At 42.6% G+C, this 26,914-nt stretch overlaps 1 protein-coding gene across 6 annotated transcripts in view; it reads right to left on the bottom strand.

Annotated features, from left to right (window-relative positions):
- Positions 1-26,373, bottom strand: part of prkcg (protein kinase C, gamma) — a 42,581-nt gene extending 16,208 nt beyond the window's left edge. For 2 of the 6 annotated variants that reach the window (XR_009789177.1, XR_009789176.1), the window contains exons 1-8: positions 20,199-22,794; positions 10,786-11,008; positions 7,754-7,785; positions 7,576-7,658; positions 6,805-6,916; positions 3,350-3,478; positions 3,100-3,256; positions 858-1,059 (exon numbers count right to left, since the gene is read on the bottom strand). Coding sequence is in view for 4 of the 6 variants with exons in the window: in XM_061777744.1 (XP_061633728.1) it covers positions 858-1,059; positions 3,100-3,256; positions 3,350-3,478; positions 6,805-6,916; positions 7,576-7,658; positions 7,754-7,785; positions 10,786-11,003 (933 nt within the window). In the remaining 2 variants the exon portion in view is untranslated. Of the gene's footprint in view, positions 1-857; positions 1,060-3,099; positions 3,257-3,349; positions 3,479-6,804; positions 6,917-7,575; positions 7,659-7,753; positions 7,786-10,785; positions 11,009-14,750; positions 17,325-20,198; positions 22,830-25,235 lie in introns of those variants that run through there. The other 4 variants (XM_061777744.1, XM_061777745.1, XM_061777746.1 and 1 more) reach the window with 4 other exon arrangements.
- Positions 26,374-26,914: the final 541 nt, after the last annotated feature.

Consider the following 26,914-nt stretch of genomic DNA (forward strand, 5'->3'; position numbering starts at 1 on the left):
ATGAGATCCTGCCCCAAGTGGAGGAGTTCAAGTATCTCGGGGTCTTGTTCACGAGTGAGGGAAGAATGGAACGGGAGATCAACAGGCGGATCGGTGCAGCGTCTGCAGTGATGCAGACTTTGTATCGGTCCGTTGTGGTAAAGAAGGAGCTAAGCCGAAAGGCGAAGCTCTCAATTTACCGGTCGATCTACGTTCCTACCCTCACCTATGGTCACGAGCCCGGATACAGGCGGCCGAAATAAGTTTCCTCCGCAGGGTGTCCGGGCTCTCCCTTAGAGATAGGGTGAGAAGCTCGGTCAGCCGGGAGAATTTCAGAGTTGAGTCGCTGCTCCTCCACATCAAGAGGAGCCAGATGAGGTGGCTGGGGCATCTGATTCGGATGCCTCCCGGACGCCTCCCTGGTGAGGTGTTCCAGGCACGTCTAACCGGGAGGAGACACTGGGGACGACCCAGGACACGCTGGAGCGACTACGTCCTTCGGCTGGCCTGGGAACACCTCGGGATCCCGCCGAAAGAGTTGGATGAAGTGGCTGGGGAGAGGGAAGTCCGGGCGTGCCTGCTAAAGCTACTGCCCCCGCGACCCGACCCGGATAAGCGGTAGAAAATGGATGGATGGATGGATTTGCTCAGATAAACTCAGTGGCAGTACAAGATTGTGTGAGTCATATCGGCTTGGTTTTATTGGAAGTAAATATTTGTAATGAGATAAAGGCCAAGCCAAGGCTGAGGAGAAGTGGCAGCACACTAAAACAGTAAGTGGCAGCCTCACTGTCTGGTCAATGAATATAAATGCATTACTCCTCTTTTTGCCTAACAGGCACTCAATGATTTATAGTCGTATTTCTTTACAGTCGTACCTGCAGGTCCGCATCAGGCACGGGGATGTTGTAATACTCTCCCTCGTCTTGCGCTAGAAGCTTGAACCAGCCGCTGATGGGACGCCGGAAGATCTCACTGACTCCAAACGACAGCGCGCCCATGAAATCGTTGCGTGACGTACGGTCCCAGTCCCACACCTCCACAGACAGTCGCCTGTCCCACTGGTGGCCACGCACTGAACTGCACAGACACATGCAAACTGCTTTAAAACCAAGTGAGTTACTCCACTATGACAGAGCAAAATATACATAGGTAGCTTTTCCTGACAACACATTTTTTTCAGCTAAAATTGAAAAAGAAAACTGTAGAACAATTAAAATAAAATGTATTTACACTTTTAACGAAGCAATTTTATTGAGCTAAAGCTACAGTAAAACTTTCAAAGCCCAGTATACCAACCCAAAAAAACAGCTTTTAAATTTTACACACCACAGAGAAGAGTATTGTTAACAAGGCCGACAAATTTGAATGAATAAAAACAAAAAATCGTAAGGTATGTGAAATCAGAAACGAGAGCTTCTTTTAGCTTCCAGACGCTGTGGGTATGTCGCTGAATGCTTTGAAAACCCAACCCTACGGAACTTTCAGCTGTCAATCAAAAATTTCCCAGCAATCCACATTGCACACGTGCTCACAGGCCAGGTAGCCTCTGAGCCCTGGCATAATGACCGGCAGCCGCGATGGCACAATGTTCCCTCCTTTGCGTCTGTTGAAATTTAGCGGGCCGTGCAACACACTGCTGTGGCCGCATAAGGCGCACCCTTCGGTGTACCTTTCTCCTCCTCTTCGCCCAGACATCGTGGTCAGCAACTGTGAGGCTGATGGCCCTAACTGGCGGGTTGGTGCGGGGCACGGTTCACTGCCTCGCTACGCGCCACAGGTGGGGGCACACAATAGCAGAGACACTGTAGCCCAAATTACACAAAACACATTACACTCGAGGGAAGATTTTTTTTTTTTTTAGTTGTAGGCATAGTTTGATTGCCAGTTGCACTCTATACTTTTAGAATTGGGCCAAATTATTATGAATAAGGAAGCGGCAATTATGTCGAATGGCCACTGCATGGAATAAGGACACTTCCCCCACTATATAACTACCAAGTCAACCAACAAGGAAGTAAACCCCGTCAGCCTCCACAAGTCATTCACATTGAAAACTGAGATGGTGTTCAGTCATTTTAGACCTAAGTACAAATTTAAAATATAATCACAATTATTAATTTAAAACAGCTATTTGCTCCTAATTTAAAAAAAAAATGAAAAACTAATAAAATAATAAGCCTAAATTGTTAATTGATAATTATGTTCATGTTTTTTAAAAACATAAAATTACATTAAAAAATACAAATCAAAACCATTTATCAATTATAGTGATTACATTAACAAATTTCATAATTTCCTATTTTTGCTTTAAAACATAATATATAAATATAGCTAAAAAATATAATAAAACCCAACCATTTATTTAAAGAAATGTCCTGTTTTCTTTCTTCATATTAGTTCTTCAGAAAATGTCGCTTCATAATTATATTTAAAATAATTCAAGTTGACACAAAACTAAATCTAAAATAAAAAAGATAGATACTGTATATTGTAATATTTCTTTCCTAAATATAAAAATATCCCCCCCAAAACATTGTTAGAAATTGAAAAATAAAATATAACCATTTGTTTCATGCAAATATTTGTCCTAACAAAATAATTATTTTCGGATTAAATTATACTAAATAATAATGAATGAATGGATAAATTATTTAATTTAAAATAAATATTAGGTCATTATATCATTATATGTGTTTTTTTAATAAATTACATCTTTTTTTACATAAATCTAATTTAAAATTATATATATATATATATATATATATATATATATATATATATATTGCTACTATTTATGTAGAAATATTTGAATATAAATAATTGTCCTAATAAATTACTAATAATAATAATTATTATTATTATCTGATTAAGTTATACTTGATAATAATGAAAGAATGATTTTTTAAAATTTAAGATCAATATTTGTTAGTTCATTATAAAATATATATATTTTTTATAAAGTATGTATTTACGGTTTTTTACATAAAAAAAAAAAAAAAAAGATTTTCTGATAAAGGAACATTTGACTTAGCTCATTAAACTGTGGTACATGCAGTACGCACTGTAGGCTGACACAAAACTCCCTCTCCACATCACATTCATGCTTTGTGGACTCACAAAGTAAAACTTTCATTCCAGACAGGATTGAGTGTGGAGCGGATGGTCTTGGTCTTCTGTTTGCTGTGGCTCTTTGGGTCGGGAATCAATTTAAGCTTAATGTACGGGTCTGACAGGCCATTTGGATCCATGGGCATCAGGTTACGAGCCTCCCGTACTGCAGAGAGAATAAGAACAAGTAGAGTGGAGGAAGAAAGAAAACACTGTCTGAGTAATGTTGTGCTTTTGTTTACCTCGGCTGACTTCTCACCTGTGACGAACACGTCTTCCTTCTCGCCTCGAATCGTCAGGTGGATCCGGCCCCGCTTCTCCGTGTGGTCTTGGCCACAAAGACTGGGAACGCTTGTTTCACATCGCCGATGGACGTTCATGTCACAACCTACAAGGATTACAAATATATGCATCAGTGCAAGACCAATAAAGTAGTAAATATGCATTGAAGAATATAAATATAGAGAGGTGCCTTGAGATGCGAGCCGTTGCTTGTCGTATATCTCAAGGCAACAATGTATTGAAAATGTTATTTTAATAGATTTAATGGCCATATTCATAGGTCACTGCATCACAAGACATTTAGATTTTTGATGCTGTGGAATTGTGGGAATACTTATAATATAGTTGTTCAAAAAGTAATAAACCACGACCCTGAATCTCTAATACTATATTTTCAAATTCAAACTTTTTTTCAAACTAGATATAGGGGGTGTCCACAAAAACACTTAATTCTTTCACACTTAGTAGCTACAGATACATGTATTTCATACAGTTTCATATAGTATCGGGCAGCATTATAAACACTCAGTGTGCGCCCCTCTGGTTACTTTCTACTTCAGTGGGATACTTTGGTAAAATCTTTCAGCTCATCCAGGGTTGCAGGACGTAGGGGTACATAAAACTTGCTCTACAAAGAAACACGTCATAAGCAGTTAGCTCCCATGACATTGCAGGCCACATGATGGTCTTTATCCAACGCGGCACATCAATCTGTTTGGCAAGTGCTCATTGAGAACTCTCCTGGCAGCAAGATGCAAGTGTGGCAGCGCACTATCTTGCTGAAAAAGTTAGTCAGACTCATCCCCATCAGTAGCTACTGTAGTTGTGGAAACAACCAATTGATGAGCATGTCCCAATAACAGTGACCAGAAGTAACAGGTCATCCCTCAAATAGGAGGAAACCATCAAGTGTTTTAAGGTATTAAGGGTCATAAGACTGAAAATGTAATTAAATATTGTTGATAGGGAATTTATGGACTCCATTTTTATCAATATATTGGAATTGGTTTAGATATCATAATGTCAAGGAGTGCTTTTGTGGACACACTGTATGTTCAGGCAAATTTGTTTTTATTTTCAGGTTGGACATATTTGTAGAATGTTTTGTTTGTCTGTTGTTAAATCAATAAATGTTATAAGCATAATATAATAACAAATCTACAAATACTACAGCTTTTCAAACAATGGCAAGATAAAGCAATCTATTACAATACAATTGTATGGTATGCTTCATTATTATCATTTGTATGTATTTCTTGATTGGGCGACAGTGCATGCCAAATTGAGGTTAATTTTGTGTATTTTTAGATAACAATTGTCATAGCAATGTGTCAGAGGTACATTCCAATACTTGCTAGAGATTGAACCGATTTGTCCACTAGTCGACAAGTCGTCTTTACTACTCTGCATCGACATTTAAGGCATTTTTGGCATCTCGTCTTCTGCTAATTTACAGATTACAATTTACCACTCTCCTTTTTCCTGTTGTTGCCGGACTATACCGCTCTGTAGAGCAGTGAAATGTATGGCCAACAAAGCGACATCATACAGTATGTATGTGCTAGTTGCGCTGCAAAAATTTGCTGGTTGTGGATGGCAATAGCGGTTAGCCTCGCTAGCTTCAGCTATTCCGATCGTCAATAGTCTTAAATTATTCACACCAGTGGCAGCAGGACCAGCGGGACTGGCGGGGAGGAACAAGGGCATAACTGAAGCTCCATCTTCGTCTCCAAATCTTATGTCCAATAATGCACTGACAACAACGGTGTGCTAACAAGAGCGTGGTCATCATCAAAGTTGTATGATACAACATGCACCGGCACCGCAACACTGATGTCAATGTGCACGGCTGTACTATGCTACGCTATGCTAAGTATGTGAAAATATTTTTCCAAAAATAGCAGTAGCAAGTCTATCCTCAAATACAATAATAATGAAAAAAACAAGTGAAATAAAAACAGTGAAAAAGAGAAATGCTTAATTTTGTTTAACCTGTCTCTGATGTCGCATCTTATAACATGTTATGCTATGGAACACAAGATGAGACGAGCATACAACAGCTACATTTAGCATAATGGTAAATTGTATTTTTTCTCATTTGTTTCTATTTGTTCCTATGCCGGTTCGTTGAAATGTTTCTTCACGTGAAATCAGTCCGAGGCACAAAAAAGATTAGGGACTGCTGTACTGTACAATAATCGACTTCGACTCGACTTTAATCACATTATAATCGACTGCAAAAAATCTTTAGTCATTCAAACCGTACTGCTTGCTGAACAATACAGCTGACCAATAACACATTAAAAACCTTTCTTCGGTTTTTGTGTGTCGATGGTCAATGAACAAACTGCTGGTTTACTGCGCCGTGAAAATACATATATTTTATATTTTTGCATAGTTTTCCCACTTTAATGTTTAAGATCATCAAACAAATGTAAAAATCAGACAAATATAACCCAAGTAAAATTAAAGTGCTGTTTAGTTACCTGGCCCTGTGTGAAAAAGTAATTAAGCCTCCCCGATAAATCATGAATTAATTGTGGTTAATTGAGGTTTTTGGAAGGTGTGTATCTCGTTACATTTGGCGTAAATACAGCAATATACCAACACTCAAACGTGGTGGTAGTGTGATGGTCTTGGGCTGCTGTGCTAGTTCAGGACCTAGAAGACTTGATGTGATTGATGGACCCATGAATTCTGCTCTTTAACAGAAAATCCTGAAGGACAATGTTCAGCCATCAGTTTGTATCCTCAAGCTGAAGCTCACTTGGGTTCTGCAGCAGAATAGCGATCCAAAACACACCAGCAAGTCAACTTCTGAGAAGGCTTAAATAAACAAAATGAGGGTTTTGGAGTGGCCTAGTCAAAGTCCGGACTTCAAACCGACTGAAATGCAGTGGCATGACCTTAAAATGGCAGTTCATGCTCGTAAACCCTCCATTTTTGCTGAATTCAAACAATTCTGCAAGGACGAGTGGGCCAAAATATCTCCACAGTGATGTGAAAGACTCATTACCAGTTATAGAAAGCGCTTGATTTCAGTTGTTGCTGCTGAGGATGGCCCAACCAACCACTTATTCAGTTTAGGGGGCCATTACTTTTTCACACAAGGCCAGGTAACTTTGAAACATTTTCTTTTTTTTAACTTAATAAATGAAATCATTTAAAAACAGCATTTTAAGTTCATTTGGGTTATATTTGGCTGATATTTACATTTGTTTGATGATCTTGAACATTAAAGTGGGAAAACTATGCAAGAACATAGAATTTGAGAAGGGGGTCAATACTTTTTCACAGTACTGTATATAAACTATTCAGTACACCACCTCTTTTTTTTTTTTTTTTTGCATTTGAGCTTTAAAATGAGGATAACAATGATAATCTATGACTGTTCACATCCTCATAGACTCACAAAGAGGAAGTTGTACCTACAGGCACATTTCATGCCCTGATGTATGAGGCCGTAGAGCAACGAGCCACAGTGGTCGCAGAAGGTGGGGCTGGCGTAGGTGTGGATCTTAAACGTGTGGCAACTTCTCAGGTCCTGAAAGGTAACAAAAACATTGCCGTCTCCTAACGTATGATGACAGCGAAGACTCGTGTTGACATGCATATATGCAGGATGCGGACATTTGGATTAGAATGCTCATGAATAAACCAGATGAGATAAGGACAGACGTGAAAATGTGATCTAGGAATGTGCGTGTGTGGTGCAGAAAGGGATGATTCATTTTTATCTGTCATCATCAGCGCCCTCATTCTTTTCACCTTCCTCTCCTCCCGTGTATAGTTTAAAATCCTCCATCCTGCTGTGCGTGCACCTTTCACTCTGTTATCATTTCACACTCTCACACACACACACACACAAAGACACACACACGCACACACTCCCCATGACCCCATTCATGATGCAGTTTATTTGGACGGCGCACCAACAACAACAACAAAAAAAACAAAGTATGAAGACAAATTGTTCCTTAAAGCTTAAAAAAAGCAACCAAGAGGATGACAAAGGAGTTTGTTTTTCTTCTGCCTTCAAAGTCTTATCAGCCCCCTGACACTCTCCTCCCCATATGCCCACCTCCTCCTGGTGGTAGATCGGACGTCACAAGGATGCGTCTGGATTAATGAGTGAGTGAGCCAGTGTGTCATGCAAGCGTGTGAATATGATGACTCGTGCGCTATGATTGGTAGGCATCTCACGTCTGGTCTGGGGGCAGTCACCGAGCCAGGGCAGGTGAAGGTCACAAACTCGTGGCATCTTTTGTGCACCACAAAACTGCAAACTGTAAAGGAAAGAGAGAGAGAGATAGATAGATAGAGACTCAAGTCAGCAACATCATCTCAGCAGATGAATAGCTAAATATTGATTCGTGTGTACCTTGACATTGGAATCCCTGTTTGCCGATGCCCCTGTGAGTGAGTGAGTGAGTGAGTGAGAGAGGCGCACAGATTAGGACAGCAAAACCATTAAGTCGCAAACACAATCTTCCCCACTAATTAAAAGAACATACATAGGTGGCCCGAAGCAGCTGCAAAAGACATTTAATGTGTCTTTTCTCTGCAATGCCACATGGAGACAAAGCACAGGTATGCCTGAATAGCAGTGTTGGCTTCTTTCCAGAGTCTTCTTAGTGCTTTAATTGAATAATTAAAGCCATTGATTGACTAAAGACTCCACTCAGCATTTGGCCTGCAGTGAATCGAGCACTTTTAAGAAGGCGAAACAAAAAAGACACGTTTATACGTAAGAAGAGGCCGAAGGGTGGCCATAATCGCTCGAAGATGAGGGTGCAAGGAGGGGGGGGGGGGGGGGGGGGGGGGGTAACGTGATGCTGCATGAAGTGCATGCATGCGTGGATGGATGCAGAAGGCATGTGAGGACTATTCTGCTTTTGACCAGCAGAGAGCATGAGAGAACCAGCTATGACGCAGCAATTAATCTTCATCGGCTCAGTTTGATGGAATGTTTAATGTAATCGTGCTCTCCGCCCATCATCCATCCGTCCATCCATCCATCTAGCATAGCCAAAATATTAAAAACATTTCTGCAACTCCAACTACAAGAATATAAAAACAACAACAATTGTTATATGTATACTTCTCTGACATTGTACATTTAATAGATAATAGACACAGCTCTTGTTATAGAGTTCAGATTACATATCTCATCTGGTGGCCACTATCCTATACTTTTGGCAGTGGCGCACCCCGCCACCTCTTCAAACGACCACTGTCATGTCAACGCAATTATAGAATGCCCACACCATCAAAATACTGGACAAAAATACAATATAACAGCACACAACTCTGCCTTGTTCATCATTTGGAGTAGTTCAGAATCAGTATTTATAATTTAAAATGACAATAACATTAAACAATTAAATAGAATACATTATGTTCACCAATAAATGTATTAATGTGTGCAGATGGGTTTTCCTAAAGATTTGTTAAAGAAGTGTGCCAAGCGTGTAATTCTGTATCCTTCGTTCATTTCGACCAAAGAGTGTCTGAGACGCTTTATTATATAGACACATTTGGGGCTGATTTAAATCGTGGAAAAAAACAACAAAATAATTGACAATGTCTTTGCTATATTTGCCCTGTTAATATTCTTTTTTAATTTTATTATAAATACATTGTTTTAGTAGCTTTACATATTTTTTTCTGATTGGTCTTTATTGAAATTTTTACGTCTGACTACAATGACAAAATATCATGTATTATCATCATTATGTTTTTCTTTACTGTGACAAATCAAATAGTTTTGATAGTTTTAAGCATGCTAATAGTTTTTTTCTATAAAATGTATTTTTGAGGTGTCAGATTAATTGGATTCACATTACTTCCTATGCGAAATATTCAGTTTTCGTACAATTCGGTTTTAGTCGGACTTGTTGAAATGGATTCATAACAAAAAATAAGGTTCTACTGTATAGTGATTTGGGAGTAGAGAATGAGTAAATTATTCCAAACAGAGTCATATTTAGGCATGCGTGGTCCATTTTGAACAAAGGTAAGCACTTAAGCTCCCAATTTTGCTTGGCTAATAAAGGGCTACCAAACAACGTTGTTATACTTCCCTGTTAAATTTTCTTTTTGTAATGAAACAAAAACTCTACACTGAGACTCAAACGTCCTCCGCAGTGTGAAGAAAGGAGCTGTGATAGTGCAGCCAAGATGGCAGCCAACTGGAGGAATGTCCTGAAAACTACCCAGAGGCTGCTGGAACATGCGCCAAGCCTCCTCCAACACACAACCTCGCCATATGTCGATAATGTCGCACAGCACACACTTAACACAAATTGTTTCGCACGGCTCACAAGTAAAAGCCCGATCTTTTCTGCAGCTCGAAAAATGTTGCTGCTTCAGAGTGCATTTACTCTCGTTCTAAGATTTGATATTTGCAGATTTACACTCAGTGTGTGAAAAATATTGGCAAAAAGCTCCGGTGACATCAATAAAAATAAATAAAGACATTTTTAAAAAGCTGTGTATTTAAATTTTCATACCAGATTTGGGCTGCAAGGGGTTTGTGCATTATACAAAAATAAAATGTATACAAAATGTAAATAAAAAAAAAAAATCGCCTTTCTACACGAACAAATTGTATGTTAACATTTATAATAATAATTATTATTATTTTTTTTAATTTGATATGGGATATGTTGATGGTAATATTTTGATTTTACACTTAGGACAATGATCAAACTATAGGGAAATAAAAAATGTAAACCCCAAAAACTTTATGTATGCATTCATTTTTTATTTATTTATTATTATTTTTTTTTACTGAAGTAACTTTTTCAAATTGTGTACTGCCTTGAGGTGTGTGGTCTCCATTTTGACTCCAGTTACTTACTATGGGTTAGGGTTATTGGTTTCCTCCCTTGCCTTCCAGAAAACCCCTGGGGTGCCAAGACTTCTTTTAGCCATGACTTTTTTTTTTTTTTATATACAGTCATGGCTAAAAACATTTGCACCCCTGGGCTGAGAGCCAATACAAAGACATTAATGCTCAATTTTGATTGTATTCCTTGTAAAAGCAGCTTGAGCATTGGATCTCATCAGACTGTGCATGTGCACCTAATGAAGTGTCTCGTGAGTCTGCTTTGAACAGAATGTGTTGTATCGTGTAGGCTCCAGCGTGGAGGTGAGCTTATGTGATCGGAAAGGGTCAGTGTGCTAGCTGATGTGGGCTGTTTCTGCAGCCTCAATGAGAGAGAGAGAGAGAGAGAGAGAGAGAGAGAGAGAGGAAGTTAAAAAAAAAAAAAAAAAAGTGCAGTGAAAGTCAGATGCGGCAGTGGGTTGCCTGAGGAGGCGGCTTAAGAACTACTGGGGTGGTTTCTCTACAAATCCACGCAAGCTTGTGTAGTGTGTGTGTGTGTGTGTGTGTGTGTGCGTGTGCACTACCAGATGAAGTCGGTGCAGTGGCTACAGAAGGTGGGCTGCTTGAAGAAGCGCGCCGTGAACTGGTGATCTTTCACTTCGACGATCCTCTTGTGTTTGAGGGCGCCCTTCCTCTGGAACACGGGCACCCTGGGTGGAGGGGAGAGGGGCGAGGGCAGCGGGGAGGCAACTGATGTCGGAGAGGCCAGTGTCAGCGGGGAAGGGGAAATAGGGGTGGACATGACGCCTGGAGGGATACAGCAGAGTAGAAGCGAGAGAGTTGAGGGAGGATGGATGATGGAGAGTCACCGAGGATGCTATTGAGGGAAAAGACCTTGAATGTGGGAGAAGTGGAAGCAGGAGGGGGAAGTACATGGGACAAGGGATGGAAATTGTAATGGGTAACGTTGGAAACGAGTTTGTATTGATGGCGCAAAGTGGTTGCAGTTAGTAGTGGTGTAGAAGGGCACGGCATCATACTGAGAGCTGTTTCTAAGATTTAGTAGAGGTGAAACAGAGAACAGCATTGTTACCCAAGTGTGAAATCAGCTGCATGAGGCAGATGATAACTGCCTTTTCTTGTGTGCATATGTGACCTCGCATAAGGAGAAATAGACAGATATTTCTTAGAGAAGCCATCAGGTTGTATTTTTGTATATTTTGTATGTAGTTTTAATTACATTTTACCTCTCATTATTCTCAAAATGTACTCCTCCTGTCTACTAGGGTTAACAATTCTCCCTTGACACCAAATAAACACTAACTAAAAGTTTGAAAATGATCGTCAAATTTCATACCTTTGGAATGCGTGTTTAGTTCCCCCATTTGGAAGAAAAATGCATTTGTGGAATGAGTATTTGCACTGGCCATTGTAAAATGTGCCAAATCCTTGCTACGCCAGCACCGATAGTGTAACACCTTTTGGTGGGGGCGGTGTGATAATGTGGGACGGCATCTACGTCGCTGGAAAATTGAGGCTTGCCAACATTGAAGGCACTCTCATATCTCCTCAGTCTGGGACCGAACTCCGTCCTCCAAGATGACAACGCTCACCTCTGCAGAGAAGTGTTTATCAGATACTACCTTCACAATTTGGAGTACAAAGCATGGAATGGCCTGCCAGCAGTCCTGACCTAAAACCAATGAACACTTGGTCATGCTGTTTGTGCTGGAGTGAGCCACACGGCCACGTTGGCTGACTTGTGATGAGTCCTGATTGAGGAGTGGAATGTCATCGCACAGCGGTGTGTGACCAGCCTGCAGACGAGGTGCCAGGTTGTTGTCGCTGTGAATATGATTCTTCCGCACACGACTGAGGCTCCTTACCGTTTGTTAAAAATAATACAATGTAAGATTCTTCCTTTTTTCTTTTGATACAAAAAGTTAGGGATATCGGGCTTTTGAGAGAAATTTCAGGATCGACCTAAAATGCACTAGAACATTTACAGGTGAACTTGATTTTAAATTCTCTAAATGTTTGAATGCACACGTTTCATTACTTTTCAAATAACTGCTGTCTAACAAAGAGCAGAAAGGCAAAATTCACATTTGGAATGGACCAATAAATCTTGGTTCAATGGACCTTATGCACAGCAAGGCATTAAGCGTTTCCGGCGGAAAGGTCCAATGGTGTAACAGCTTTCACTCTCAATATGTTATAAGCTACTGGGATGCCATCTGACTGAAAAATAACTTCTGTCGTCCAAGGTGTGGTAGTGTAGTAGTGTAGGTAATATCAGTAGTTTGGTGGAAGTACCTTTTGAGGTTAGCATGGCATCAAAGGTTTTTACTTTTCAAAGACAAGGGTCGTCCACTGACCAAAGGGTCGGTGGTTTCCGATCCCGGCTCCAACTGTCTGCTGTTGAAGGGTCCTTGGGCAAGACACTGAACCCTAAATTGCCTCCAGGTCGGCATTGTAAATGATAAAATGGTCTCAATTGCCTTACCTGGATGAACAAAGGAGATTATTATTACCGCTATTATAAAACCACGGTGTGCCGTGATGTTCAGTGTCAACTCAGTTTTGAGTTTTACCACGTTTTCCATGTTGTCACTATGCATTTACATGCTGATGGGATGTTAACATGTCAATTCATGTCGAAAGCGAAAGGGTAGAGTGCATAGAGTCCATTATAATTGCGATTAGAACAGTCATTTTCATTTTGCTATTCACATATTTACATCACGAGACAAAGACGATACCTAACAACTGATCATCAGTACCTCGCCCTTGCGAGACTTCGTATGGAATGTTCTCAGTGACCACTGAGTGTCAAAGAATGTCTTGAGCAGTTTACAACAGAGATACACAGAGAATCAGAAACATATTTACAGTATTGGCCAAGTATGCAAAACACACAAGGAATTTGTCTCCGGTAGCTGGAGCCACTCTATTATGACAACAAACAGCCACAAAGACAAAATATTAATTTGGACATAAAAACACAAGTAACGAGATTCATTGAGCGATGAAAATGTACAAGTAATGGTGAAGAGAGACTTGGAGAGAAAGGCATAGAAGTGGACATGTTGTGAAATTTTCCATTCAGCTCCTTGTTAGAGAACAGCACGTTCATCAGAAAGTACTGAAATATTGAACAGTTGTGCATTTATTCATTCATCTTCCGTTCCGCTTATCCTCACTAGGGTTGCGGACGTGCTGGAGCCTATCCCAGCAATCTTCGGGCAAGAGGCGGGGTACACCCTGAACTGGTCGCCAGCCAATCGCATTCAAAAGCAAATTAAGTTCACCTGTAAAGGTTACAGTGAATTTTACATTCATCATGAAATTTTATCCGAAAGCCAAATTGACCAACATTTTGTGAGTAGTGTACTGTTAAGACTTTAATCATCCAATACAACAAAAGCACATCAAACAAGAGTCACTTGCAAGAGTGGAATAAGCTGACTGTATAAATTCTCAGTCATCCAGGTCATGGTAAGCAGCAAAGGTTGAATTGAGGCAAGTGGACTCTTCTGAAGACGTTTCACCTTTAATCCAAAAGGCTTCTTCTTTACTTCTAATTTGAATAAAGTGTGGCATCTTCCTATGTATGTCTCTGGTGAGGTGTGTCGCCTGGGGGTGGTCTTGCCCAATAACAGCAACAGCAACAACAACTCACCAGAGACATAGATAGCGAGACCCCACTCTTAGAAATTAGAACTGAAAAAGCTGTTTGGATTCAAGGTGAAACATCTTCAGCAAAATACAAGAGTCCAGTTGCTTCAATTCAGCCTTTGCGGAGTAGAATAAGCTATTTTACATGGGTACACCAAGCATAATCCTTTGTGCTACTTATTGCACAAATGCATGTTTCCTTGAAATGGGCCATCATTTGAAAGGGAAACAAATTCTCCCTGTATATTTTTAACAGTAAAGTGACAGGTATGGAGGCAATGAGAGGACATAATGAAGGAGACAGAGGTTAATTCACACACAGTGGCAAAGCTCTCTTAAGAGACTTTGAGTCGCTAAACAATTAACACAACTGTCCCACATACCGCCTGTCCAGTCTGCCAACTATCTCTCTCGCTCTGTCTCTCTCTCTCTCTCTCTCTCTCGGCATCCCTTACATCTCCGTCTCCCCACCCCTCGCCCTGGTCTCCATGTCAACGCTACCTCCTGTTGCCATGTCAACAACACCCTCACCACCTGCTCCAATATTAGAGTTTGCATCCTCTCACCCACTTCTTGCCATGCCCTTATTAACAGTTACTCTCATTTAGGAGAATACACTTTGACTGAAATAGTCTGCATTGTGTCTGCAGGGACAGAGAGGAAGCTACTTTTGAAAATACAGAATGGAACCTGAGAGTGATGACTTCAATACAAATGTTATACCAATGGATCTGAAAAAAAAAAATAAAAAATTGAGAAATTAGATCATAGCACTAAGCCATGTCTGGAAATGTGATGGCATGATGGAGCAAAAAGCGAATCGGACAGCGCTATCACACGTTTAATAATGCAAAATATGTCAGGACAATACCTGAAAATGTGAGTATTTTTGAAGAAAGGCTTGAGCGACGGGTATCTTCACTTGCTCGGCCCTCACCTCACAAGAGAGGCCCTTGTAGATAGTCACCTCAGAGATATCAAAAAAGTGAGAGGAGACACAAAAAAATACCAGAAGGGGAAAGGAAATGAGCCAGCGTAAATTAAAAAAAGAAGGACGCTTTCTCGACAAAACAGCAGCGAGCGACTGTGATTCAAGCTTTTCTGGAACCAAAGATAGGAGTTGTAAATATCCGTTAACCCAGAGGCAGGGTGAGGAGGAGGACGAGATGGAGAGGTGGTACTCTCTTTCCAAGATCGGTCCTGTTTTTACAAAGAGGAGGACGAAAAGATGGAGAGAGAGAGAAAGAAAGAGAGAGAGGAGAGGGAGAGATGGAGGGGAATATGAGGAGATTCATTTTGAAATCTGGGTTACTTCTCTCAAGAGGGGCCGAGGGAGGTGGAGAAAGGGGGACGGATAAGGCAAAAGCTGCCATTTTTGCCACCATCCATGGTCCAGTGCGGACCGATTGCCAACTGCCTCTCACGCTTTTGTGGAGTGGCAGACGGAGGAAGGAAAAGAAAGGCAGAAGGGAGGAGAGGGTAGAGTGGGGGAGCCAGATTGGAAGAAAAGAGCAGCGAGCTGGAGTGCTGGAGACTCACAGAAATAACTCAAGCGCGGCAAAAAGACGGCTGGTGAAACTTGAAGCAGATGAGTGGAGGATCAACAGGCCCGTGAAATAAGCAAGGCTGTTAAACATCTGCAAGACTGCAGTTAATTAAAAAAACAAAAAAAACAAACAAACACTCACACAGTTAAAGTTTGCTGAGAGATCAAGTTTCGCCATGGTGCATTGAAAGCAATCCTGGTAGGGAGTGGACTTCTACTACAATGGCAGTCTGGGTTTCATCTTAATCCACATACGTGATATGTTGATCATTGTTGACTCCAGATATACTGCAGTGTGTACCGTCTCAGACCAGTTCGGATCTAATTGCTTGGGGATGGCGGTCAGCTTTTTCGTTTCCAAATAGTACAACCACACTGCACATAATGCATGTTAGAGTTAAAATTAAATAATTCATCAAAGACATTGATAAGATTAAAGACGCTCTAACGTGAATTCAGAGATTTGTTTTTAACTACATGATTACATTTGAAGATAATTGCTGAAAACATACTCAACTGTGGATATAGGGCCTTTATTCGTAGACTCATTTTTGTGCAAAAACAAGGCTCGCTGCGCGTTTGCCAATTTGGCGGACCGGTCTGCGACAAGCTGGGCGTTCTGGCGCAGCAAGGGTGTGACCTTGGGGATGTGCCAGTTGGACGGACAATTTGGTGGCAGAAGGTCGATCTAAATTTACGCCTGCTCAGAGCACGTCTAACTTTTGGCGCATCCTTGACTGCTCGTCTAAAGCGATTTTGGTGAATTTGTTCGGCGCGCAGGCAGAAATTGAGCTTCGCGGACACATTTAGGTCCCCAGTGGTTATCACCAGCTCATTCTGTATTTGATGAAGGTACCTGCTCACATTGTTTGTTGGCACACATTATGGCCAGAGCAGTGAGATAAACTCACGCACGGATCGCTGTGATTACGCAGCGTCCTCTTCCGCACAGAGAATGGCACCATGTCTCAGTCGAGACAGTCAGTCAGCCACAATAAAAGCTAATGAGAGGATCCGCTTTGATTGGCGGCGACTGAAGTCGGTTGTAAACACGCGCACAGTGGCACAGCCTACCCACTCTCAGATCCGCAGGCCTGAGCTTGTTTGTGAAACTACCAATAACAGTCTAACCCGCTTCTGGTAGTAGCGCTGTCCGCCGCACAGGATTTACGCCGTTCATGAAAATACAGCCAATCGTGTTTAGCTGTTTTTTCACCAATTTAGTTTTCCTGCTTTTATGGGTGTGGCTAAAACGTGGCCCAGTGACACACTTAGGCCCTGGTTTGTGTCGCTCCTCCTCCACTATACTGTATAAGCATCTTTGTTCGCATTAGCGGGTATTCCGGCACAATTATGACAGGCAGTAAGGTATTTAGCTACGTCTACACCCCAAAAATACATCATCTTATACTCAACTAACGTGGCTGCTTTAAATCGCCTCATTGTTACATCATGGAAAAGTAGTATGTCATCACAGCATGTGACTAAAACGGACCAATCACGAGAGATGATCTCCGCGGCATTCTGAGTGCGGCGACAATTTGGGCCGTGTGCACGTTAAGTGCCGCATAGGGCCGTGCGGCCCCCTATGCGTCGGTCACGTGATGCAATGCGGGCACTGTCGGCCGCGCGAGCGTGGGCGTATAAAGAGGCCTTTAGAATGATGTGGCAAGGATAAAGACTGAGTTACTCCTTCTCCACTCTGTGTCTGCGTTGGGGCAACAAAACATTACCAAGTGCCATAAGAATTACAAAGGTGGCATTTTTGAGAAAAAAAGTTGTGACGCTCTGATAACAAATTCATATGTAGAAAAAAAAGAAAACAAAACTTGTAATGAATAGAAATATATATATGTTGGGTTTTTTTTTTTTTCCAAGAAGAAAAATCTTTACGGCGGCACGGTGACCGACTGGTTAGAGCGTCAGCCTCACAGTTCTGAGGAGCGGGGTTCAATCCCCGGTCCCGCCTGTGTGGAGTTAGCATGTTCTCCCCGTGCCTGCGTGGGTTTTCTCCGGGCACTCCGGTTTCCTCCCACATCCCAAAAACATGCATTAATTGGGGACTCTAAATTGCCCGTAGGTGTGAATGTGAGTGCGAATGTTGTTTGTTTGTATGTGCCCTGCGAATGGCTGGCAACCAGTTCAGGGTGTACCCCGCCTCCTGCCCGATGATAGCTGGGATAGGCTCCAGCACTCCCGCGACCCTAGTGAGGAGAAGCGGCTCAGAAAATGGATGGATGGATGGATGGAAAAAATCTTTACATTAACAGAGACATATTTCATCGGGAGAAAAAGTCTTTCAAGAATAAAGTAATGTTTTTTTTTTAAAGATAACGTCATAATATATGATATTCAAAGTCAACGTAGTGAGGAAAAAAAGTTATATTGTAACAAGTCCATCCATCCATTTTCTTTACCGCTTATCCTCAGTAGGGTCGCGGGCTGCTGGAGCCTATCCCAGCTATCTTCGGGCGGGAGGCGGGGTACACCCTGAACCAGCCAATCACAGGGCACATAGAAAAAAACAACCATTCACACTCACATTCACACCTAGGGGCAATTTAGAGTCCTCAATCAACCTACCATGCATGTTTTTGGGATGTGGGAGGAAACCGGAGTGCCCGGAGAAAACCCACCCAGGCAAGGGGAGAACATGCAAACTCCACACAGGCAGGGCCGGGATTTGAACCCTGGTCCCCAGAACTGTGAGGCAGATGTGCGGCTATTGTAATAAGTGAATTTCAAAAATCCAAATTTGCTGTTGTAACATTACACCTTTTATCTGGAAGTGATGCCTATGTTCTGTAAAAATTGGACCATATTCTCACCAAAAAAAATGCTTATTGTTCTTGTCAAAAAATTGACTTATATGCCTTTTGTTCCTAAAAAAGAAAAGAAAAAAGCCCAACTTTATTCATGAAGGCATGTCAGATTGATGTGATGATACCTCACAAATATATGAGAGCTTTAAATTACCCAAAGCTAAGGTAGAGAGGAGTACTTGGTTTTTGATGTTTGTTTTATTGGCAAGCTGGTCCCCATATATTGGTATATACTAAAAAAAATAAATAAATAAAAATGAAAAATTTGAGAACCACTGGGGGGCACGGTGGCCGACTGGTTAGAGCGTAAGCCTCACAGTTCTGAGGTGCGGAGTTCAATCCCCGTCCCCGCCTGTGTGGAGTTTGCATGTTCTCCCCGAGCCTGCGTGGGTTTTCTCCGGGCACTCCGGTTTCCTCCCACATCCCAAAAAACATGCATGAATTGGAGACTCTAAATTGCCCGTAGGCATGACTGTGAGTGCGAATGGTTGTTTGTTCCTATGTGCCCTGCGATTGGCTGGCAACCAGTTCAGGGTGTACCCCGCCTCCTGCCCGACGACAGCTGGGATAGGCTCCAGCACGCCCGCGACCCTAGTGAGGAGAAGCGGCTCAGAAAATGGATGGATGGATGGATGAGAACCACTGGTTTATGTCACCAAGTGGTACCGCCTCAGCACAACAGATAGTATCAGGTTTTGCCACAGCGAGCAGGCAATAGACTAGACTGTGTACTTCGCTAAACCAAGTCGCCTCGTCACAATTAATTACACTGGGTGTGACTATGGCTCAACCTGGGAGGAACAAGCCTTAGGCAGGGATGAGGGCGAGAATGAGGGCAGGGCTAAGGGCAGGGATTCGGGCAGGCAGGCAGGGACAAAGGTCCGCATTGGAGTGGGACAGAGAGACTGCGAGAGTGAGCGAAGGGCTGAAGGTCTAATTAATGGAAATGTAGGTTATTAGTCTCTTGATGAGGACACTGGCAGAGAATTAATTAACAATTATAATTAGCAAGATTGTTAGAGAGCAAAATGGTGTCAGCAAGTGAGATAAGAAAGCGCCAGCGTGCATGAACGTGTGTTTGTATGTGCTGTCATCAGTATGCCAGTCAGTGTGAACATGTGCTGTCTGACAATGATATATGTCATTTCAGCATTAATCATGTGGAACCAGCAGCTGATCGGACTTGATAAGAGCTTTTCCTTTGCCAAAAAAAAAACAACTGTCACTGACTTCATTTTGTGGGTGGGTAGACTTAAACTTTTCATTTGTCTTATCTTGGATGAATGGTCTCTGAAAAATGAACTGAAAAAATGAACTGAAAAATGTGTCCCTTGAGCAAAATGCGGGGTGCAAGAGAAATATGTGTGCTCCCGGTAGTATTGAGCCTTATTTGATTTTATCTTTACACTTTTAAGACACTATATCATATTATGTGACCCACAAGACCAAATTAAGTGTGTGTACTTCATGTTTCTTGCTAAATTGATTTCTTCTTTTCATCTTGGCGAAACATCTGGACCAAAGTTGCAATTTTTTTTCCACTTTTAACAGCTATGACAACGATTCTTCATTTTTCCAAATCCCTTATTTATGTAAAATGAACAAAAGTCATGCTACAATTTTTTCATGTTTATTTTTCCTCGGTTGCGGTGGTTTCTTGCAAATTAGAGTCACAAGATGGAGGCAGGGACTGATTTTTTTTTTTTTTTTTTTGCAAATCCTTGTATCCATGTATTACTGTCAGGTCACACAGACAGTTTTAACAAATATGACGAACATTTTTGGGTTTTTTTCACAATTGCAACCTCCCACTTCAGGTCAAATATACTCCTGTTAATATCTTAGAAAGTGACCAACTTTGGTAAAACACTAAATATTCCACACTTCTGGTAACTCAAATAATAAAACGTTAGTTATAGTTAGTTAGTATAGAGTAAACAGAGTCACACACCTCAGAAGTCTTCCATGATGGGTAGGTAATACAGGGCTCAGTGTTTTAAATGCCTTTTTGGAGCAGGTTTCGATCCCAGGTCCTAAAATAAGAAAATCAGTGATAAAAATACACAAACATTAATTTTCTTACATTAGTGTGCCGTGAGAGATCGTCGAGTTTGCTGTGGAAAATGATCAAATGTACCTTAACTGGCTAGAAAATTATTATTTATCCATCCACCCATCCAGGTACAACCTGAACCGGTCACCAGCCAATCGCAGGGCACATAGAAACAAACAACCATTCACACTCACTTTCACACTTCCAGGCAATTTTGAGTCATCAATCAACCTACCAGAAAACCCACCCAGGCACGGGGAGAACATGCAAATCCCACACAGGCAGGGGCCGTGATTTGAATCCCGGTTCCCAGAACTGTGAGGCAGATGTGCTAACCTGTCGTCCACCATGCCGGCTTATTATTTATTTAACACAAATAATGTATCTTTGTTCATCTACCTATGCCAGCGACCGATAGCGACAGGTAGAACAATTAAATACTCTTCAAGTAGATGGCAGAAGGTACATTTAACCCGTGTATCCACTTCTTTCTGTACCTTCCTGTGAGTATATTAGCTTGGTGAGTCATTAAACAGGTCCAGATTTCACACCAAGTAAGTACATTTTGAGTAAATTGAGACGAGATTATAATTATCTCAATATATATGCTTTTTGTGACATTTTTGTTTGATGGTGTGTCATGAGATTTTTTTCTAATGCAAAACAAATCATAGGTTGGCAAACACAGAATTTGTGTAATGCAGACAGAACTAAGAAAACATCATTTATAAGCGAAATTTAAAACCTTCTACAAGCAGTGGATGGTGCAGTCAATGACACTGACAGCCCTCTCTCTCTCTCTCTCTACAGATGGCTAACCTATTATTTCTGAACACAGATTAATGGAACAGAAAATTCTCCTCTGATGGAATCCTTTTTTTGGAGGGTGAAGCGATCAGCACTTCACCAATTACACGCATCCATTATTACCTAACAAGCGCTCCCTCCCATCCAGCTTCTACCTGGGTGTCTGTCGGTGTCGTCTCCAATGAAATTAAGCAAAACTGACTTGCCTGTTGGTGGAATCAGGGGTGAAGTGGCGCCCGAGGTAATCATATCTGCCTGGGAAACATGTCTCCTCCAAAGATGCTCTTTGCTTGTATTGGTTTCTGTTGGGATGTGCCTCAATCTGTATCTTCTTGAATGGAGGATGGTCTGCTGTGCTTTTTGGCATAATAGCAATAAACGTCCGTGACGGTCAGTGGAGACATTTGGCAGGCGATTAGGCGAGCGTCAACACGAGCCACTAACTAAGTGTGAACAACCACTCGGCATATAATTATTTCATTGTTGGTCATCAAACTTCTACAACAAATAGTGCTAAAAAGGACTGACTTGCCATCACAACATGGGACATTGCAGGACAAGGGCACAGTACTTTTCACTGAAAGCAGAACATTATTATCTTTGGCAAGGAGGTTATGTTTGCATTACGCCAAACCATCACAACCAATTTCAACAAAGCTTTAGACTGGCGTGAAGTTGGAAATATGCCAAATCAGGATAGCAATCTGCATTCTTTGGGCCAGTGAGAGACCATCAGGTGTACCATGGGAAATCAATCAATCTATCTATCTATTGGTCTATCTATCAACAAATTTGACATATATAGAGTATATGTCGGTGGCAGCAAACGGTTGGATTCTAGTTAACCAATATACACATCTAGGGCAGTGAATGAGCTATTTGCTGTATTGTGATTTTTATCTTTATCGATATCAATGTCGATATTATGAGGATAAATATCGATATTATGAGTAAAATATCAGGATAAAATCGTAGCATGAGTTGCTCCATTACTACCCAAAAACATAACTTGATGAAAAAGTGGTTATTGAGTGCATAAAGTAAGAATGTAATCTAAGCAGCAGAAGAAGCATTACATTGGCCTTGGCAGAAAAATACACCGAAAGTAAATTTACAAAACAGATTTCTCCTTTATCATATTTAGATCAATTAATACTTGACTTTGGCTGATCATGTCCCCGGCGAGTTCAATGAGATTTGGGTCATATCCAAAACCAATAAACAAAATGCGTGCGAGCTGAAAAGCGTCTACATCTAGAATGCTAATAAGAAGTCAAATCCTCAGATGAGGATGACAGAAGCGCTGTCGGCACCACGTGGAGGCAAAAAAGGCTGTGAACACAATGTGCTCGAGGGAACAGTCGACGTCGGGAGGGTGGCAGGTTGAGGCCAAGAGAGCCGATTGGCTAATGAGGCGATGGGAGAACAGGGTAAAGACGGAGGATATCTTAATCTTCTTTCCTGTGTTCTAGGATGAATTCCCTTTGGGGGTAGGTGGCATTAAGCAGGTGCCCACACACACATGCACACACAATCGACTTTCTGTCACCTCACAGCACATTACATTGGATTTCATTAATTTTCCGGAGAGCGGCGCTAACAAACTGCTAATTGTAACCCTCACATTAACCTTAACCTTCAAATGAGTCCCTCAAATGTAAAGATTGTTACCTACCAGGTCTTGCTTGGTTGGTCAGGAGGAGTGCGGGCTGGGCCGTGTGACTGTGTAAAGACATTTAGATAGGGATTTAAATGACTCTGCATTACTTTTTACAGACACACACACACACAAACACGAAGGCAAACAAGGATGTAGCATGCATAATCAATGTGTCCTCAGCTTGATGTGATGTTGAACATACTGTCTACAGCAAGTGTTCATATTTCCATTGAATCTTCATGACTTTGCATTAAAAGCCAATGCAATTTGGGAACGATCATGTGAGCACGAAAATAGTACAGTGGTGCCTTAAAACTACTTGTTTAATTTGCTCCATGACACGCTCATAACTCAAAACACTCAGGTCTCAAATCATCTTTCCCCTTTGAAATGAATGGAAATTACATCAATTCATTCCACCCTCCTTCACACGAAAAAAAAAACAGCAAAAAATGTTTGTAGTGTTTTTTTAAATCAGGAAAATAGCACTCCATAATATTGTTCTGTATAAAAACATAGAGTAATAACATAATTTAAGAGAATTTAAAGAATTAAACAGTTTGTGCATCATGATTTAATGCGGCAATTCATTAAGCTACTCCTTCTGGTGTGCCGGCCTTGGCCACCGGGGGACAGTATAATACCGTAATACTGTACAGTCCTGTCGGCACGGTTGGCGACTGGTAGACTGACACATCTGCCTCACAGTTCTGGGGACCGGGGTTCAAATCCCGGCCTCGCCTGTGTGGAGTTTGCATGTTCTCCCCGTGCCTGCGTGGGTTTTATCCGGGCACTCCGGTTTCCTTCCACATCCCAAAAACATGCATGGTAGGTCAATTGAAGACTCTAAATTGCCCGTAGGTGTGAATGTGAGTGCGAATGGTTGTTTGTTTGTATGTGCCCTGCGATTGGCTGGCGACCGGTTCAGGTTGCAACAATGGCTCGTATCTCAAGGCACCCCTGTACATACCATGCAAATGAAATACTGCACAAGCAATTGGCATATACTTGTCAGGGCTGCTGTTTCAGCACCCTTAGTCCAGCCCGTGTGTGTGTCATGAGTGCTTTGCAGGGTTGACGTGTTGGAGTCTAGCAGCTGCACCTTGTCATCCTAATTACACCTGACTGCTCTTAAGACGCTGTGGGACTCCAACTCGTTGCCAGACTATCAACGCTCTACGTCAAATTCGTAGCCTAGCCACCTTGCCTATCTTTTTGCTTCCTGAAGACCTAGCGAGTTACCTCTACCTAATTCTTGTTCTTTGTCCCCAGTCTGCCATCTGCCCTTGCTCCATGCACACCAGTGCTCACCTCTTGCGGCCCACCGACAACGCGGAGTCCTACCCTGCCAGACCGGTCCTCGTTGGAACTCTGCCAATACCAGATTTAGTTCTCGGAGTTCCTTTGTTCGCTTCCAAGCTGCAATAAACTCAAACTTAAATTCAAAAACTCACCTCCCTGTCCTCTCTGCATCTGGGTCCAACTTGCAACCTGAATCCTGACAGCATAGTCTGGCATGTCATGGACCCAGCGGAGACTGATCCCCTTCGCCAAACAGACAGAGTATGCTTTTGGAGAAACACGACCAAGCCCTCACCCTGCTGATTCAAAAGGTACGGAACTTCTCACAAGCTCTCACATCCCTCCAAAATCAATTTGCCTCACTCCAACCTTGCGCACAGCTGCCTGCTGCAGCATACACCGCTCCCACTGCCCCCCTCACCCACGTAATGCGTGAACCGTATGTACCCGGACCAGCCCCTTACAATGGCAATCTAGGGTCTTGTCGCGCCTTTTTGGTCCAGTGTTCACTTGTGTTTGAACAGCAACCGCAGTCGTACTCCACCGACAACGCTAAAATTGCCTACCTCATCGGCTGTCAGCGCTCTCGTGGCCCACGGCGGAATGGGAGAAACGGTCAGCCGTCTGTGCGTCATACTCTTCTTTTTCCATGGAGATGAAGATTTTTGACCACCGGAGTGCCCGGATAAAACCCACGCAGGCACGGGGAGAACATGCAAACTCCACACAGGCGAGGCCGGGATTTGAACCCCGGTCCCCAGAACTGTGAGGCAGATGTTTCAGTCTACCAGTCGTCAACCGTGCCGACAGGACTGTACAGTATTACGGTATTATACTGTCCCCCGGTGGCCAAGGCTGGCACACCAGAAGGAGTAGCCTAATGAATTTAGCGGTAGCCGCTAAACGGCTGATGTCACTCCGACAGGGCTCTCGCAGTGTGGTTGAATTTGCGATCACTTTTCGGACCATCGCTGCCGAGAGTAACTTTCATAATAAGGCGCTACAGAAATTTTTCGGGGGAGCCTAAATGAGTCTCTTAAAGACGAGTTGGCCTCCAGAGATCAGCCAAGCTCCCTAGATCAGCTGATTGATTTTTCTATCGGACTGGATTGTCATCTCCGTGAGCGGCGGAGGGAACGCAACTCGAGGTCACAGACTCCACCTACCCCGTTTCCTTCTCCACAGCACTCCACTCTCAAATCCTCCTTTGAGCCGCAGACTTCGTCACCAGCCCCGCTTCCCTAGATCGGTGAACCCATGCCACTTGGCCAAACAAAACGCTCTGATTTGGAGAAAACATGCAGGAGAACTTCTAATCGGTGCTTGTATTGTGGAGAGGCGGGCCACTACATCGTAAACTGTCCCATGCGTCCATCAAACTGGCAGACTCACCAATAAAGGAGTTGGTGAGTCAGAATGCAAGTTCCTCCTCTTCTGTCCGTTTTCAGATCTCTGCTACCATCTGCTGGAATGATCTGTCTCTGCCCGCTTTAGCCCTAGTAGACTCTGGAGCTGACGAGAATCTTATTGACCACCGCCTAGTTAAAAAGATGAAAATTCATCTACAGGCTCTGACCACTCCCAAGAATGCCACTGCCCTTGATGGGCGGCTGATCACCCATATCCAGCAAGAGACTGCTCTCGTTTCCCCTCAAGCTATCAAGTCATCATCTTGAGACTTTAAGTTTTCATGTTTTCCCTTGTCTTCAAGTTCCAATCGTGCTTGGCTTGCCTTGGCTGAGGTTCCATAACCCCAGCATCGACTGGACCGTGCCCAAGATCACCTAATGGAGCAATTTCTGTCATGAGAACTGCTTGCGATCTGCTGCGGTGCCCCCAAGTGGCCGAAGTCGGAGTAAATCCCCTGACCTATCAGGTGTCCCCTCAATTTACCCTGACCTAGCTCCAGTATTCAGCAAACAGCATGCCACCTCTCTAACCCCACACAGGCCTTACGATTTCACTATTGAACTACAGTCTGGTGCACTGCTACCTAACAGCCGTCTTTTTAACATCTGTCGTCCAGAGCGGGAGGCCATGGTGACCTACATCAGCGAGTCCTTGGCCGCAGGTATGATCCGGCCCTCCTCTTCACCGGTGGGGGCAGGCTTCTTTTTTGTGGACAAAAAAGACAAGACCCTCCGTCCATGTGTGGACTATCGTGGCCTTAATAACATCACCATTAAGAATAAGTACCCCTTGCCCCTGATTGACTCTGCCTTTTCCCCCCTTCACGGGGCAACAGTTTTCACCAAGTTGAATGTGCGCCAGGCCTACCACCTTGTCCGCATTCGGGAGGGAGACGAGTAGAAGACAGCATTTAACACCATAGAGGGCACAAAGAGTACCTCGTAATTCGGCATGACCAATGCCCCTGCTGTCTTCCACGTACTCGTCAATGACGTCCTGCGTGACATGATCAGAAAATGTGTTTTTGTGTACCTGGATGAAATCCTGGTTTTCTCCCGTTCCGTCGCAGATCAGGAACGACATGTTCGACAAGTACTTCAGAGACCCCTTGAGAACAAGCTCTTTGTTAAAGCAGAAAAGTGTGAGTTCCATGTTCCAAAGACCACCTTTTTGGGTTACGTCATTGCTGAGGGGCAGCTTCAAATGGACCCAGCCAAGGTAGCTGCAGTCACTGAGTGGCCGACGCCATCCACAAGAAAGGAGCTGCAGCGATTCCTTGGCTTCGCCAACTTCTACCGGCGGTTCATTCAGAACTACAGTCGGGTGGCAGCACCCCTCACTGCGCTCACATCAACCCTAACGTCCTTCCAATGGTCTGAGAAGGCCGACATGGCCTTCTGTGAGCTAAAGAAACTTTTTTTCCTCAACTCCTATC

Source organism: Phyllopteryx taeniolatus, chromosome 6 (assembly GCF_024500385.1).
Source record: "Phyllopteryx taeniolatus isolate TA_2022b chromosome 6, UOR_Ptae_1.2, whole genome shotgun sequence".
Classification (NCBI taxonomy): Eukaryota; Metazoa; Chordata; class Actinopteri; order Syngnathiformes; family Syngnathidae; genus Phyllopteryx; species Phyllopteryx taeniolatus.